Raw genomic sequence first — 17,009 nt, forward strand, 5'->3', positions numbered from 1 at the left:
GACTTTTTTTTTTTTAACATCTTTATTGGAGTATAATTGCTTTACAATGGTGTGTTAGTTTCTGCTTTATAACAAAGTGAATCAGTTATACATATACATATGTCCCCATATCTCTTCCCTCTTGCATCTCCCTCCCTCCCACCCTCCCTATCCCACCCCTCTAGGCGGTCACAAAGCACCCAGCTGATCTCCCTGTGCTATGCGGCTGCTTCCCACTAGCTATCTATTACAAAATGACTTCTAAAACTGCCTGGCCAGCCTCCCTTCATTCGTGTATTCTTTTTTTTTTTTTGGCCGCACCATGCGACTTGCAGGATATCAGTTCCCTGACCAGGGACTGAACCCAGGCCATGGCAGTGAAAGTGCTGAATCCTAACCACTAGACCGCAAGGGAACTCCCCGTTCGTGTATTCTGAGACAAGACTTTGCCTTTGTTTTCCAAGAGCTGCATTTCTTGGCCTTCCTCTGGGTTTCATGTATCACCCTTCAGGGGTAGTGACCAGGTGACACTGAGTGTCACGGAGGATGGGTAAGCGATCTGGTTGCAGGGCCATCAGTGTTCACCTTTCCTGCTGGACCCTCTTTCTGACAACACAGCTCCTTCTGGTCCTGGTGGCCACAGTAGCTGCTTTTGGGAACAGTCAAGAATTCCCTGCCTCCTTGTCTGGATAGAAACTAAGCACTCAGACATCCCTGGCCTATGACTACACAATCGTCCTTGGTATTTTGGGGGGACTGGTTCCAGGACCGCCACGGATACCAAAATCCATCTGTGCTCAAGATCCTTATGTAAATGGTGTACTGCAGTCGGCCTTCCCTATCCATAGGTCCTGCATTTGCGGATATGGAGGGCTAACTGTATTTAGATTATACTTTTCTGTCTGGCACCTTGGCCTCATGGAAATGCATCCACCAGTTTTCTTTGAGTCCTTGGGTTCCCCTCTCTTGGTTTATCTCTAAGGCTTTATTTCCCTACTCAAAGGAGTTCACTCTGGAGGGTTCCCTGGAATCTTCCTGTTTGATAATATACAAATTCCAGTACACCAGTGTCTGGGAGACTCCAAAGTTTATGCATCTCCATTCAGTCAATACCCAAGTTTTTCTTATCCTTTAGTATTTCCTATTTCTGTTCCATTTTCTAAACATGGTTAAACATACCTTCACCTGCCCCCGCACCAAAAAACACCCCCAATACTATATACATGGTGAATCAATGTTTAAAATGCTCTTAAATATGGAGTTTTAAAAAAAGATTTTAAAAATTATTTATCAATAAATATGTTAATCCACTGATTTCCTTTTTTCACACGCATATTTCAATGAATAGCAAGCCCACGTGCCATTTACGGTGACCATGCTGGTGGGTTATGACGAGAAGGCTCCCCACTCCCTACCCCCCAGTCTTTAGCTTCTAGGGATCCAGCAACACTCTTCTGGTGAAAAGCAGCCACTCGGGCAGTAGTCAAGGTCACAGAGAGCCACTTATATTGACACTGATGGTTCTTTAATTTCACCCCTGAAATTCATCAAAATTTCACCCCTGAATTTCATCAAAATTCAGCCAGTTTGATGAACTATCTCTGATTAGCTTATTCATGAGATAGCAGTGGTTTTCAACACCGGCTGCATATCAGAATCACCTGGGGAGCTTTTTAGACATTACCAGTACTCTGAGTTCACCACAGAACTCCTGAGGCAGAGCTGCTGTGGGTGTGGACCATACTCTATGGGTGATTCTGAGGTGCGGCCAAGCTGAGAAGCTGGCCAGGGACATCCTGTGCATTCTGTGAGTTTACCGCTGTTTGATCCAGCACCTGGGGCTTCTTCCTTTTGAAAACCACAAGAGGGTAGAAATCTTCATAAGTCAAGATCAAAGAAAATCATTTAATCTATTTTTACTTGATTGTTTTGTTCTATTTTTTTTAACTTTTTGTTACTCGGGGAACCTTTTTCATTGTGTCACTGATTCTGTAACTGAAGGGCTCTCTGACGTGCTTCAGCAAATCTGTTATTAGATCAGGGGTTTCCTGCCAGGTACTCCCCCTTAAATTCTCCTTTGAGCATCCTAATTTCTGATTTGTATCTGCTTGACCATACCTATAGCAACCTGCCCTCTTCACCTGGCCATCTTGCCATTTTGTGAAAGACGTTTTTCCCTATATAATGAATATTGTACATGCCTACCCAGAATCCATTTCCCTTTCCCCTTCTCACAGAGCCCTGTACATCTTGGGTGCACCTCATTCCTCACACAGGGGTGTAATGCCATTCTTCATGCCAGTGATTGGTTCAGGAATCCAGGCCTAAGCCAATCAGCACAGGGTACTCCCGTAGCCATAGGGATTGACCCATGTGACTCAGTGAAGGCTACTATTGTGGGGCGGAGGGAGGGGGGCAGACAGACTCTTAACTGGGGTTTCCGGGAAAGAAGGGTCCCTGCCCTTAGGAGCAAGCTACCAGAAATGATCTTCTTTCTCCTTCTGGATATAGTGAGAGTCAAAGGTAAAGCCTAGAACTATTGTAGCCACTTTGTGGAGGCAAAGGAAACCAGTCTGGGGATAAAGCTGACCGACAGAGGAGGGCATAGCTGAGGAAAAGGTGGAGAAATGGAGACAGAGCCATGTACTAAACCACCCCTGAAGCCTTCCCTACATCTGGATGTCCCAATAAACTCCCTCCTTGCAGAAGCCAATTGAGTTGGATTTGTCATTACTTACAGCCTAAACCACTGTACTTGCTATACCCTGTGACATCTCTCATTACTCCAGTAGGTCAATGTGACAATTTCTAACATCTGTGCTTTATGATCCTTGGAGTACAATTATCACTGGGCTTGAGGAAGGTCCTTAAAACTATTACCTCATTTTTTCCTATTGGCATTAGTTTTTCCTCCCAAATCTTCATTACTAAGAATTTCAGGGGCTTCCCTGGTGGCGCAGTGGTTGAGCGTCCACCTGCCGATGCAGGGGACACGGGTGTGTGCCCCGGCCTGGGAAGATCCCACATGCCGCAGGGCGGCTGGGCCCGTGAGCCATGGCCGCTGAGCCTGCGCGTCCGGAGCCTGTGCACCGCAACGGGAGAGGCCACGGCAGTGAGAGGCCCGCGTACCGCAAAAAAAAAAAAAAAAAAAAGAAAAAGAATTTCATACATTCAGAAAAGTTGAAGACCTCTAAACCTAGGTTGACATTTTGCCACATGTCTGCTGTATCTATCTCTTTTTATCTATCTATCTACCTACATACATATGTTTTGCTGAATCATTTGAAAGTGAGTTTCAATATTTTGACACTTCATCCTTAAATACTTCAACTTTAGCATATGTCTCCTAAGAACCATCAGCACACTATGAGAATGTACTATTCTTCAATATCATCTAAAATCCAATCTATTTGTCCCCCAAATTATCTTTTGTAGTCCTTTTTTTTTTCAAACTAGTATTCAATCAAGTTTGCTCATTACATTTGTACATTTACCTTTTACTACTTGCTTTCATAACAATTGCCCTCATTTTTAAACAATTATGCTTTCAATTTATAACACTAAATGTCTTTGTGGCAAATTTCTATGGCCTCCGCTTTCTGACACAATATTCAGCCGGACTGGTTATATTCCCCATTATACAGTGGTTCCCTCAGTTCCCTCCTGCATCAATTCCTATTCACTACTCAGATATAATTCCCACAGGGCAGCATTCCTATTTAAAAATCATGACCCTGAGGCTTCCTTGGTGGCGCAGTGGTTAAGAACCCGCCTGCCAATGCAGGGAACACGGGTTTGAGCCCTGGTCCGGGAAAGCCCCACATACTGTGGAGCAACTAAGCCCATGTGCCACAACTACTGAGCCTGCGCTCTAGAGCCTGTGAGCCACAACTACTGAGCCCTTGTGCCACAGCTACTGAGCCTGCACTCTAGAGCCCGTGAGCCACAACTACTGAGCCCACGCACCACAACTACTGAAGCCCACGCACCTAGAACCAGTGCTCTGCAACAAGAGAAGCCACCTCAATGAGAAGCCTGCACACCGCAACGAAGAGTAGCCCCCGCTCAACACCACTAGAGAAAGCCTGCACACAGCAACAAAGACCCAATGCAGCCAAAAATAAATAATTAAAAAAATAAAAATCATGACCCTCACCCTGGGGGAAAAGGGACAGATCTTCCTTACAGTAGAGTTCAATAAATGTAGAAGGAATGATGGAAATGGAGAACAACCATTTGGCAAACACCACAGTAATAACTGTTGCAGGCAAGGACCACTGATGGATGTTAAAATGCATGGATGAAAGTATGATGAAAAAAGGATATTTGCATAGTCTGAAAATACCTCCCACAAGATACTTGTTAATTGCAAAGGAAAAAAATAGTAACTTTACAGGGACAAACCTTGTAGATAGCACTTTAACCAAGTGCTCAAAACTGACATCACCAACAATAAAATATTGACTTCATGTGCCCCCTGATATGACACATTGAGACATAACCTCAATCTAACCATGAGAAAACATCAGACAATCCCAATCTGAGGTATATTCTACGAAATAAATGGCCAAAACTCTTCCAGAGTGTCAAGGTCAGAAAGACTGAGGGACTGTCCTAGGTTGGAGGATTAAAGAGGCATGACATCTAAATGCAATGCGGGTTCCTGGACTGGATCCTGGACCAGAAAAAGGACATCAGAGGGACAACTGGCCAAATATGAATAACGTCTGCAAATTATTTATTAGTATTATATTGATATTAATTTTTTGGTTTTGATCATTGTATTACAGTTATCTAACATGTTAACATTTGGGGGAGCTGTGTGAAGGGTCTACAGGTTCTCTGTGTACTATTTTTGCAAATTTCTTGTAAATCTAAAATTATTTTAAAAAACCAAAAAGACTCTTCAGTTAATTTATAAGTTTCTCTTTCAGGGTTAGTGAATTTGACATAATCAAACCAAAGACTTAAGAAACAGAACTGAAAAAAATAATATATATATATATATCTTATAAACATAACTGCTATTGATTCTTACCTGAGAGCCTCTGTCCTCTCACAAATACACTCCCATTTCTACTCAGCTTTGATTTAGAGTCTGATCCAGAACGTCCCAGGTTAAATATTGATTTCCACTTCTTTGATTTACTGGAGAGCTTTCTTCTAAAGGAGCCAAGCCACAGGGGGTTAGTTTGGTAACTAGCTATTTCAGTGGGACTTTTTTTTTTTTTTTTCCAGTGGGACTTTTAAACTAAGAAGGAATACCCCAAACATGTTCTTAGTTATGAACAGCTCTGACATATCAGGAAATTTCTCTCTAAAATCCAAGTTGAGCCTGACTCTCACCCTGTCTGGGGATGCCCATGATGACCAAGCTAGGTTTTCATGAGTCAGAGTGAAGGACCACATTCCCCAGAGGAAGGGACAAAAATGTGCTATTACAGGCAGGGGAGGGGGCAAACAGAGACAGGGGTTGGTGGCAGACTCAGAGGTCACAAGCAACCACAGTTCTGAGAATTCTGGTAAGCAGTTCAGTCCTGGGTTATCAAAGATACTTATTTTTTTACAGGAGTAAACACTAAAGGCCAGAGACCTCAGTCCTGTTATGCTCCTTGCACTGCAGCCACACTGCTGGGACATCCACAGGCGAGGAGGAGGCTGGGGTAGACTTTAGTGGACTGGAAAGGGGGTGGATGAGAAAGCAACTTAGAAGAGAGCCTGGCCTGGGAGAGTTGCAGGCTGCTGGATGTGGTCAGCGGCCACTGCAGAGAAAGGCAGAGGGTAGTCACTGTGTTTCTGGCTTTGTCTCTCCTTTCTCTGATGAAGCAGGGAAAGTTGAGTGCTAGACTGGGCCAGAGGGCCTGGTGCCACCAGGGTTCATCACAGAGGCCCTGCCTGGCTCTAGCCGGCCTTGCTCTCAGACTTCAGAAAGTTCCAGGATGAAACCCTGCAACCTGTGGGCCCCACAGAGGACCTTTTCTCTGCAGGGTTCTCATAGAACATCCAGGTCTCAAGCACAGCATGATTTTACAATCCATCAGAGACAGATCTGCAGTGCTTAGTGGTTTCTATTGGATCTGGCCTGATGTTTTCAAGCACTAGGCCTTGGGGTGGGTTTTACATAATCGCACACCTTGAGGTATGGTATGAAGGCACAGAGAAAGTGAACTTGATTGTCCTTCAGAGGAAGTCTTCCTGACCCCTGAGTGGAAGTCTTATTCTCCAGGGATTTGGGGGGGGGGAGGGGCAGTGGGGATCAGTCTTTCAAAACAGAGAGAGAGAGAGAGAGAGAGAGAGAAAGAGAGAGAGAACCATCCATGCACTTCAGGAAGTAGAGGGGTTTCTCGCCAGGTGAGTTCCAGGTGCCCTTCCCAGAGCACACAGTGTGACAGGCGCCCCCTAGCCCTGTGCAACGTGGCAGCACTCTTTCTCCCTCCCCGGGGGAAACAGCCTCGCCATCGTGAGGAGGACACTGATGAGAGGTCTGAGAGGTCTGTTTTCATACCTCCTTTCACTGATGAAACAGCGAGGCGGACACTCTCCAGTGAAAAGATTGCCTTTCGGCTCCTCTACCTACTGTCTGCCTAGGATTTCGGACCCCTGCTTCAGTCACTGCCTCCTTTTTACAGTGGGGCATGGGGCTGGGAGAGGGATGTGTGGAGACCAGGGTTACCACAGAATAAGTGAGAAGGAGAAGGGAGGGAAGATATGAATGAGAATGGTGTTTGTTTTTGGAGGGGAGGGAGGGGTCTAACAGGTAAGAGAGGAGGAACAGAAGCCAGGATGCACGTCCCCAGGTGCCATGTTCCCAGAGGTCTCAGTCCAGAGCGGTGCTCTCCGTCAACTTGCCCTCCGCTCATCCCTACACCTTCCATAAGTCCCGTGGGAGGTGCAGGGTGGGAGGAGGGGGTCAAGTTTTTGTGTTTTGCAACCTTCCTTTTGAAAATGTCAAGCTTATTTTGTCTCAACTAAGGAGTAAAGGGTTTTAGTTCCGATTCTTGACACCTATGAGCCCCACCCACACCATGGTACTAGGGATCTCAAGTTCTTGATGACTTTGGGGCAGTGAGTGAAGGCATCAGCCGCTGGTGAATGTCGTGGAGGCAGCTCCCTTCTCTTCTGGAATGCTTCCTTAGCCCCCTACCCAGACCACACCCCCAGCCCACGCTGCCATCACAGCCCTGAGACTCTATGGCTTCCTCCTCCGTCCCCCTCCACCTAAACATCTCCCAGAACTTGGAAGAAGGACACTTACTTGTTGTCTGGTAACTCAAGGACAGTGTGGAAGAGGGTGCCCATGGGAGGGACAATCTCAGGCAGGCTATTCTCTCTCCTTTCCTTCCGGGCAGGGTGATTAGTAGCTAAGCTCCGGGCCTGAGCTTCCTCCAGACTCACCAACTTCATGGGCAGGGAGAGGGCTGGCAACGTCAGGCTCTTCATGATCGGCCGGTTTTCTGTAAAGAGGAGAGAAGAGCTCATAGACCTCCTGGGAGGAGGCCTGGGCACTGGCTCCAGCCAGAGCCCCCATCCACAGCCCCTCCTGACCTCCTGACAGGGGCTTCTCCTGGGAGTGGTGGGGTCTATCGGGCAGAGACTACACGTGGGGATCTGACAGCCCTCCTGGCCGGACCAACCAGGGGGCACACAGGGGCTTCAGAAGGCAGCCTGCATTCCTGTACTTTTCAAACTCTTCATTCATTCATGCACACGACAAATATATTGAGCACTTACTGTGGGCCAGAGTGACAGTAGTGGGTATTTGCCCCTGGGAACTGCCTAATGCTTTGGTCAGGTGGGAATGTGTGTTCAGCCACAGAGGCAGCCTCACTCATCTAGGGTAGGGCAGGATACTACCCCTCCTCTCCGCAGCTGGAGAACATAGGCTCCAGGGGAACTGAAGGTTGGAGCCTCGACTTTCCTGAAATTACCTAGCCTTGTATCTCTGCAGTAGAAAGACATTTTATGGCTATGCTATTCCCTAAGAGATAAGTGGCTTTTTATTCACTACCTAATCATCTTCAAGTGTATGCAAGCCAATTCTTGTACGTTTTTTTAAAGAATGGAAGTGATGATGACAGATCAATGGTGTCCACGATTATCTCTTTTCTCCAAGTCAATTTTTTTTTTTTTCCAAACTGGGGCAATCTTGTACCCCCTGTCTCCAGCCAGGGACATTTGGCAATGTCTGGAGACATTTTTAGTTGTCACAAGTGTGTGGGGGAATGCTACTGGCGCCTAACAGGTAGAGGCTAGGGATGCGGCTAAACATCCTACGATACACAGGACAGCCCCTCGACAAGAATTATCCAGCGCTAAATGTCAACAGGGCCAAGGCTGAGAAACTCTGATCTAAGTAAAAATGAAGAGGTCTAAGTTTGCCTCTACTTAGTATTTTGGCAACCTTGCCAGTTTTCTGTAACTTTGGAAGGGGTAAAGAGACTCAAGGGTAATTTGGACCAATTGACACTAAGAAATCACTTTTGGTATAGGACTCAGCTAATTTTCAGAAAGCACCTCGATAGCACTATTTCTCTTTGCAGAGCATGACCCTCTCTGAGTGAAATAAAACCACTGACAAAAGGCCTTGCAGACAATGTGACTGTATGTGACTCTGGGGCGTTTCCAAGGAGGAGAGAGTGGCCGTCATTCAGCAGGACTACAATTAGATAAATCTGTGATTCTAAAGATTTTTCAGTGAAGTTTCCAACTTTAACCCAGTTTTCCCACTGAATCCAAAGGAGATTAAAAATATTTAAATTTAATTGACTCAATATTTGTTCATAGATCCTAGATTATTTATGACTTTTTTAAACTTAATTATTTATTTACTTAAAACATTAAATCATTCTGGGAGCAACTGGAACAACAAGAAAAACATAAAGTGCAGGATCAGGAAACCTAGCGCCCACCTCTTGCCATGGTTCCAGGCTCCAGTATCCTAAGGCCTACTCATCATTTCTGCTTAGATGTTCGATAGGCATCTCCAGCTTTACATCTCATAACAGAGCTTGTGATTTTTGCTCCTTATCTCGAAACTGGTACCTCCTCCCATCCTCTCCAAATCGGTAAATAGCACCATGGATCACCCAGTTGTGTAAGCCAAACCTGGAGTAGGTATTTTTCATTGATTCCTGTCTTTGATGTACCCCCTCTCCCCCACATCCAGCCTATAAGCAAGTCCTGAAACTCCACCTCCAAAATATATCCTGAATCCAGCCACTTTCCTCCTTTCCACTGCTAACATGCACAGACAGTCCCCAACTTCAACAGTGGTTCAACTTACAATTTTTCGGCTTTAGGATGGTGTGAAAGCAATATGCATTCAGTAGAAACCGTACTTTGAATTTTGATCTCTTATCAGGCTACTGATTCTGTACAATACTCTCTTGTGATGCTGGGCAGCAGCAGGGAGCCTCAGCTCCCAGTCAATCACGCAATCACAAGGGTAAGCAAGCAGTAAACTTATAACCATTCTGTTTTTCACTTTCAGTACAGGATTCAATAAATGACATGAGCTCGTCAACACTTTATTATAAAATAGGCCTTGTGTTAGATGATTTTGCCCAACTGTAGGCAGGCGCAAGTGTTCTGAGCATATTTAAGGTAGGCTAGGCTTAGTTATGATGTTCAGTAGGGTAGGTGTATTCAATGCATTTTCGACTTAACGATATCTTCAACTTATTGAAGATATGTTTATTGGGACGTAGGTTGAGGAAGATGTAGTCCAGTCCACCATGATTTCCCTCCTGACTTCTGCCATAGTTCCTTAACTGGTCTCCCTGCTTCTAGCCTTTCAGTCTCTGCTCCACATAGCGACCCAGATGCTCAGATCCCGCACGCCCTGTTCAAACACCTCCAGTGCTTTCCCCAGCACAGGGGACAAACCAAACTCTTAGCATGACCGACCAGGACCCTCCATCTGCTTTCCCTCTCTCCTCTTTGCCCACTGACACAGTGGTCTATAAAAATATACAGTAAAATTTTTTCAATGTATACTCCCACTGTATACACATATATATAGTGGTAGGTTATACATATATACCACTGTATTTGTTTTGTGTGTAATAGAAAACATACAACATCATAGAAATTACAAAGTATACAATAAAATCAATGGAAAAGAATTCTAATAGTTTCTTCCAACACCCATACTTTGGTCTTTGGCGTCCCCTGGGTGGGGCACCCCACCTTGGAGACTGCATTTCTGTAGCTACACGGGCTGACTTTCTGCCACGCGATGAGCTCCTTTCCACCTCAGAGCTTTTACACTCCCTGTTCTCTGTGTTTGGAACATTCATCCCCCAGATCCTCAGATGACTGGTTTCTTTTGTCATTCAAGTCTCAGTTCAAAGATCACTTCCTCAGAGGCCATGTCCACTCTGTACCAAAATTATACCCCCAAGTCATTGACCGTCGCATTATCCTGCTGTACTTTCTTCCTGGCATTTATCGTCTTTGAAGTGATCATGTATTTATCTGTAAACTTATTTATTGTTTGTCTTTGCAGCCAGACTATAGCTCTATGCAGGGCAGCGGCTTTGCCGTTTTGGATACTGTCCCGTGTCTGGAACAGTGTCTGGCACATTGGAGGTGCCCAATGCTACATATTTATGTTTTAATAAACCTTGGCATATCACAATCTCTCTGGCCTCACTGCTCTCATCTATCAATTAAAGGTGTTGGATTCTATGACTTTTAAAATCTTTCCAATTTGAAGTTGAACCCTATTTCTAAATCTCAAATTCCAGAGCGTATGACTTATTCCATTTTGTGTAAATATTAAGTATGGTACCGAAGTCAATAAGAATTCATAACGAGAACATTTAAATGAAATGCACTGAATAATAATTATTGGAGACAATCAAGAGTTAAAGCCTCAAGAGGAAATTGGATTTCAATATGCAGGACAAAAGCTTATTAAGGCAATGGTCATAAAAAGAACAGGCATTTCCAGGTTGGAATTAGGAACATCCTTAACACTAACAGTCATGAATGGAATCTGCTGTCAAGAAGAACATCTCCCAAGAGTCATTAATTCTCCGCAATGGTTTATTTATCTGTTTAACTATTTTTTCCTCTCAGAGTCAGCACAAGGTAAGGAAAGAGCACAGGCTGGAAGATTTAGGTTCAGTGTTCAGTCCTACCAGATACTAAGCTTTTCTGGTTCTCTGGTTCTTCATGTATAAAAGAGGGTTGATAACTTTATGATGGTTGTTGTGATAAGACCATGAGATGATATATGTGGAGCGCCTGCCATGGTTCCCGGCACAGAATAAGTCCCCAATAAATAATTGGATGACTCAAAAGGATGAATGAATGAAAGTGTATTATTTCTCCTTTACTTTCAAAAAGGATTTATATAGCTTACAATAAAAAATACATCCGTAATGTGCGAGTTACAATAAAGATAAAAGAAACGTCAGCCATTCCTAAGTATATAGCCAAGAGAATTGAAAACATATGTTCACACGAACACTTGTACATGACCTCACAGCAGCATCATAATAACCAAAAAGTAGAAACAACCCATATGTCCATCAACTGATGAATGTATAAATAAAACGTGGTACAGCCATACAACAGAATATCATTCGGCCATAAAAAACAGAAATACCGATACATGAGAACATATGCTAAGTGAAAGAAATCAGTCACAGAAGACCACATATTGTGTGATTCCACTTATATGAAATATGCAGAAGAGGCAAAATCCACAGAAACAGAAAGTAGATTAATGGTTGCCAGAGTCTGGTGGGAAGACAAAATGCGGAGTGACTACTTAACGGGTGTGGGGTTTCTTTTTGGAGTGATGAGAATGTTCTGGAATTAGATACTGGTGATGGTTGCACAATTCTGTGAATACACTAAAAACCACTGAATTGTACACTTTAAAATGATTAAAGTGGTGAATTTTATGGTATGTGAATTTTAAAAGAAAGATCATAAACCACACGGAGGACAGGATGGGGGTGGGAACCATTACACCAGAAATCAAAATTTGATATTAATTGCAATTGATTACTTTGATGGTTATACTTGATTTTCCCAAGGATATTAGCCAAAGTAGAAAAGAATGCTTTGATCAGCTAATACAAATATTTTGCAGATACAGCTCTCATACGCCACTGGTTCTCCAAGTGTGGGCCCTGACCACCAGCAGCAGCTCCATCACCTGGAAACTTGTTAGAAACACAGATTTTCGGCAGCACTCCAGACATGCTGAATCAGAAATTCTGGGGATGAGATCCAGTAATCTGTGTTTCAATAAGCCCTCCCAGTTATGTGACGTATGCTAACGTTGGAAAATCACCCTCACACAAATGGTAGTTAACAGGCTTATTGATCAGCTGGATTTTTGATTTTTACAAATTAGGCTCATATGAGTTCAATCAGCATAAACCAATCCCAGTGCATTCCTAGGGTTAATTATGTTATTATGAGACTACAGGACTGAAACATCATATCTTGCATCTCATCACACCCAGCGTGAAATAGCTATATTTTTCTTGTATATAGTGGGTTTCAATGCTGGCTAGTCTCTGCATACATGCACCCACATACTCATTGCTGTATGCCTAGTGCCCTATGCAGGGCAGAACAAAGTAAGCACTCAAGAAATGCTTGAGAAAAAGACAGATATTATATGATACCACTTATATGTGGAATCTAAAAAATAGTACAAATGAACTTATTTACAAAACAGAAACAGACTCACAGACATAGAAAACAAACTTATGGTTACCAAAGGGGAAGGAGAGGAGGGATAAATTGGGAGTATGGGATTAACAGATACACACTACCATATGTAAAATAAACAACAAGGATTTACTGTATGGCACAGGGAACTATATTCAATATCTTGTAATAAACTATAATGGTTTATATATATATATATATATATACACACACACATACATAACATACACACACTTCGCTGTACACCTGAAACTAACACAATATTGTAAATCAATTATAATTCAATTATAAAAAAAATGCTTGCAAAGAGAAGGCATTCTGAATATATATGTGAGTATGAATAGGATGCCTCTTAATTCATTCACTTAGGACTTATGAAATATCATACTGAAAGTAAAGATGAAATCTAATAGTCGGCAGAATATTGCCAGTGTCTCTAGCTAATAACTGGAAGAGTTTAAGAACTCACTAAAAGCAACAGAAGGTATTCCAGTTCACCACACCACATTCATGGGATAGGCCATGTATGCAACTGATCAGAAACATGCTAGAGCCACACACATACATACCACACTTTTGTTGCACAGGCACACATGTATGTATGCACGATCCCCAAACACGCAGTGTAGTCAGCACACACACACAGTTGACACTGAGAGCTAGATCTCAGCCCACTCTAACTTATTCTTGGGCCCCATGCCTAAGGCAAAGAACGGTGACTGGTAGGGTGTATGCCAGAAGGAGCCATTACCATCGTTCTCCAGAGACCCGGGTGCACCGTTGTTAAAGATCTGATCCACATGATTCAGTATGAATTCAATCACCACCTGCTGGACCCGAACTGCAAGGAAGGCTGCATCTCCATTGCAACCAGTGGCTTCAATTTCTTTGGACCTGAACCGTGGAAGAAACACATTCAGTGAATGAGTCTGCCCTACCCCATGAAGCATAAGGGGGAGCCAGTGGGCCTTGTGTACAAGCCCCCCGTTCCTAAATGTATAGTTTGTTAATTTGTATTACTTTAACTATTTAAGATCAATTAAAGGGACTCTCCAAACAAACTGAACAAATTCGAAACAGTTACCAGGTATTATACCTTGCAAAACTGTAAACACTATATTAGTGAATATATAGGAATTGATTGTTTTCGTTATAGGATCTTCTTCCGCCTCCACACAATTGTTCTAAGGGCAGGTCATCATTTATGAAGTCATATGAAGCAGTTGATTCAGGTTATAGACAGCTAGGACCCCACCAAAACCAACAAAAGCAAAGGAAGCCCCAAAGACCCAGAAAGGCCTTTTCAGGAAATTATAACATACAGACCCATAACATTGGCCACATCCTGGTAATAGCCAGAAGATACCTCTGGGTTTCAGAGTTTCCATGGTTAGCAGGAAAGGGCTATTAAAAATCACATTTGGGGGCTTCCCTGGTGGCGCAGTGGTTGAGAGTCCGCCTACCGATGCAGGGGACGTGGGTTCGTGCCCCGGTCTGGGAAGATCCCACATGCCGTGGAGCGGCTGGGCCCGTGAGCCATGGCCGCTGAGCTTGTGCGTCCAGAGCCTGTGCTCCACAACGGGAGAGGCCACAACAGTGAGAGGCCCGCATACAGCAAAAAATAAAAAATAAAAAAAATAAAATAAAATAAAATCACATTTGGGCTTCCCTGGTGGCACAGTGGTTAAGAATCCGCCTGCCAACGCAGGGGACATGGGTTCGAGCCCTGGTCCAGGAAGATCCCACATGCTGCAGAGCAACTAAGCCCATGTGCCACAACTACTGAGCCTGCACTCTAGAGTCCGCGAGCCACAACTACTGAGCCCGCGTGCCACAACTACTGAAATCCATGCAGCTAGAGCCCGTGCTCTGCAACAAGAGAAAACACCGCAGTGAGAAGCCCGTGCACCGCAATGAAGAGTAGCCCCTGCTCGCTGCGACTAGAGAAAGCCCGCACGCAGCAACAAAGACCCAGTGCGGCCAAAAATAAAATAAATTTATTTTTAAAAAAATTAAAAAATCACCTTTAATTCCCACGTGTGACAACCACTTAGCCAAAGGTTTGTCTACAAGGGGCTTCGGTTTTGAAGAGTCCAGTCTTTGTTTGAATTGGGGGCTGCTCTGAGTTCACTGGGGTAGTGAGGTGAGGGGTGGTGGTTACCTGAGGAGGTTTGGAGCCCACACCAGGGCCAGGTTCCTGGCATGCATGTTTGTCTTGCTGCTGAAGGAGGCGATGTGGGCCAGGTGTCGAATCAGGTATTCCAAGGTCCTGTAACGGTTCATTTTTTAAAAAGCAAAGTAAGAAATTTTGGAGCCTGTGTGAAGCCTGAATCTGGAGATAATTTCTAAAGTTTGAGTTTAAAAGACTCTAAAATATTTCTATCTCATGAATTTTGGAGGACTATCAGGAAGATATCAAGATAGATGGAAGCAATTTTCTGAGCCTCAGGAATACTGGTTGTGGGTGGGGAAGAGGTGGGTTTGACAGAAGTCAGCTGAGGCCCTTGGAGCACCAGCCAGAGACAGAATAGGGGACTCACGTCACTTGGAGCCTGTGCCTCCTTTCACCCAGGGCAGCACTGCCTCATACTGTCTTGAAACTGGGCCCCATCTCAGCTTTTATTGTAATTCTCGCAACTACAGGTACCTGGCACTTGTTAGGGAGCTCATTTGATGGATGAATAACATCTGTTATTGCCGGGAAGCCCTTATACCACATCAAAACCTCCCCCCCTGGTAAAAGCTGGGCAGGCTTAGGGAGCAATGGGAAAGGTGGTAGGATTAGGGGCTAAATTGTGAGAATGAAATGAAAGGATGAAATGATGGAGGGGATGGTACTGATGAGCATACAGACAGAACAGTCAGCCAAACGCTCAAGAGCAACAGTCAAACCCTGTTTAAGAACCATCTTGGTGGGGCTTCCCTGGTGGCGCAGTGGTTGGGAGTCCGCCTGCCGATGCAGGGGATACAGGTTCGTGCCCCGGTCTGGGAAGATCCCACATGCCGCAGAGCGGCTGGGCCCGTGAGCCATGGCCACTGAGCCTCCGCGTCCAGAGCCTATGCTCCGCAACGTGAGAGGCCACAACAGTGAGAGGCCCGCGTACCGTGAAAAATAAAAAAGAACCATCTTGCTTTCCATAGATTTGGTTGTGCTATGAACCTCGGTAAGAACCTAGACTATCTCTGTGAGGCTGGCTTCTGTGATCAGAATGATTCTTGTGGGACTCTGAGGGGTGCTCTGAAAGTAACTTAGACATGGGCTGTCCCTTCCCACCAGTGTCTCTGGTCAGGTACCAACTCACTCTGTTAAAAGTGACCTGTTCTCTCCCCTCAACCTGCCCTGGGAAAGCCACTGTCCACTGAATTTGTTCCCTTTTATGATGCTAGCCTGCATCTATGGTATTACATCACATCAAGAGGCTGTGAATTGCTTTTACCAAGGATTCTTACCTGTAATGGGATGGGGGGAGCTCCTGGATAACATTCTGGATTCGGGCCAGTTGGCCTTCGTCCGGGCAATGAGACACCGCCTCCTGTAGAGAGGAAATGAAGCAGTCCAGTGAGTGCTCGAGAAGCGGGACACCCACCTGTGTCTGCAGGTTTTATTTAGGCTTCTGGTACTCCAGTCTCCCAGCCATGCCTAGAGATTGTCCTTCCAGGAGGCATGCTTTTCTAGAAAAAACAAACCACCTAAAATCTCTGAGGGTTCATGATGGGAGGTGTCTAACAATGTGGGCACACAGGGTCTCTGTGCATCCTCAGATGTTTGGTAGGTATCTGGTAAAAAAGGTGTAGAATCTTGGGTGTGTCCCGTGTGGCAGAGAGAGTCACAGAGACACTGGGAGAGAGAAACAGAGACAGGGAGACAGAGTGAGATGGAGATGAGAGGCTGGCTCCCTGTTTACTCAGCCAGCTATCTTTTTGGGTGCAAACAGCCACTCCCCACCTAGCCTGAGACTATCCCTTGACCCGGCTGCCTATCATTGATGCCAGGAAGCAGGAACGACGTGAAGCCGTGCCTTCTCAGCAGGATAAGAGCTTTGCCCCTGAGACCTGGTGGCCTTGTCCGGACTTGCTCTCTGGTTGTTTCCGGTGTGGGTATTTGGTTCCCCCCTCAGCCCAGGCCCTCAAGGAGAGGCTGGGGTTTCAGTAAAGGCAGTGTGGTCACAGTCCTGCCTGGGGCTCCTGCACAACACAGGTGTCCCTGGGCAGAGTCCCCTGTGTCCCGTCCTGAGACTCTGTCCTGCCTGTGCTCAGGCTCAAGGGCCCCTCCCAGTGCAGTGGCTGAGTGCTCAAGACTGACAGCATGGGAGCCATACCTAAGTTCAAGGTCA

The 17,009-nt window shown here is 44.9% G+C and overlaps 1 protein-coding gene across 1 annotated transcript in view; it reads right to left on the bottom strand.

The window, feature by feature from the left end:
• The window catches only part of ARHGAP31 (Rho GTPase activating protein 31), a 112,814-nt gene that overhangs the window by 21,104 nt on the left and 74,701 nt on the right, over positions 1–17,009 (bottom strand). Inside the window, exons 4-8 of the mRNA XM_082654423.1 lie at positions 16,126–16,208; positions 14,837–14,944; positions 13,427–13,569; positions 7,235–7,433; positions 5,018–5,142 (exon numbers count right to left, since the gene is read on the bottom strand). Coding sequence (XP_082510549.1) covers positions 5,018–5,142; positions 7,235–7,433; positions 13,427–13,569; positions 14,837–14,944; positions 16,126–16,208 — 658 coding nt within the window. The remainder of the gene's footprint in view (positions 1–5,017; positions 5,143–7,234; positions 7,434–13,426; positions 13,570–14,836; positions 14,945–16,125; positions 16,209–17,009) is intronic.

Source organism: Grampus griseus (genome assembly GCF_964374135.1).
Source record: "Grampus griseus genome assembly, chromosome: 5".
Taxonomy (NCBI): Eukaryota; Metazoa; Chordata; class Mammalia; order Artiodactyla; family Delphinidae; genus Grampus; species Grampus griseus.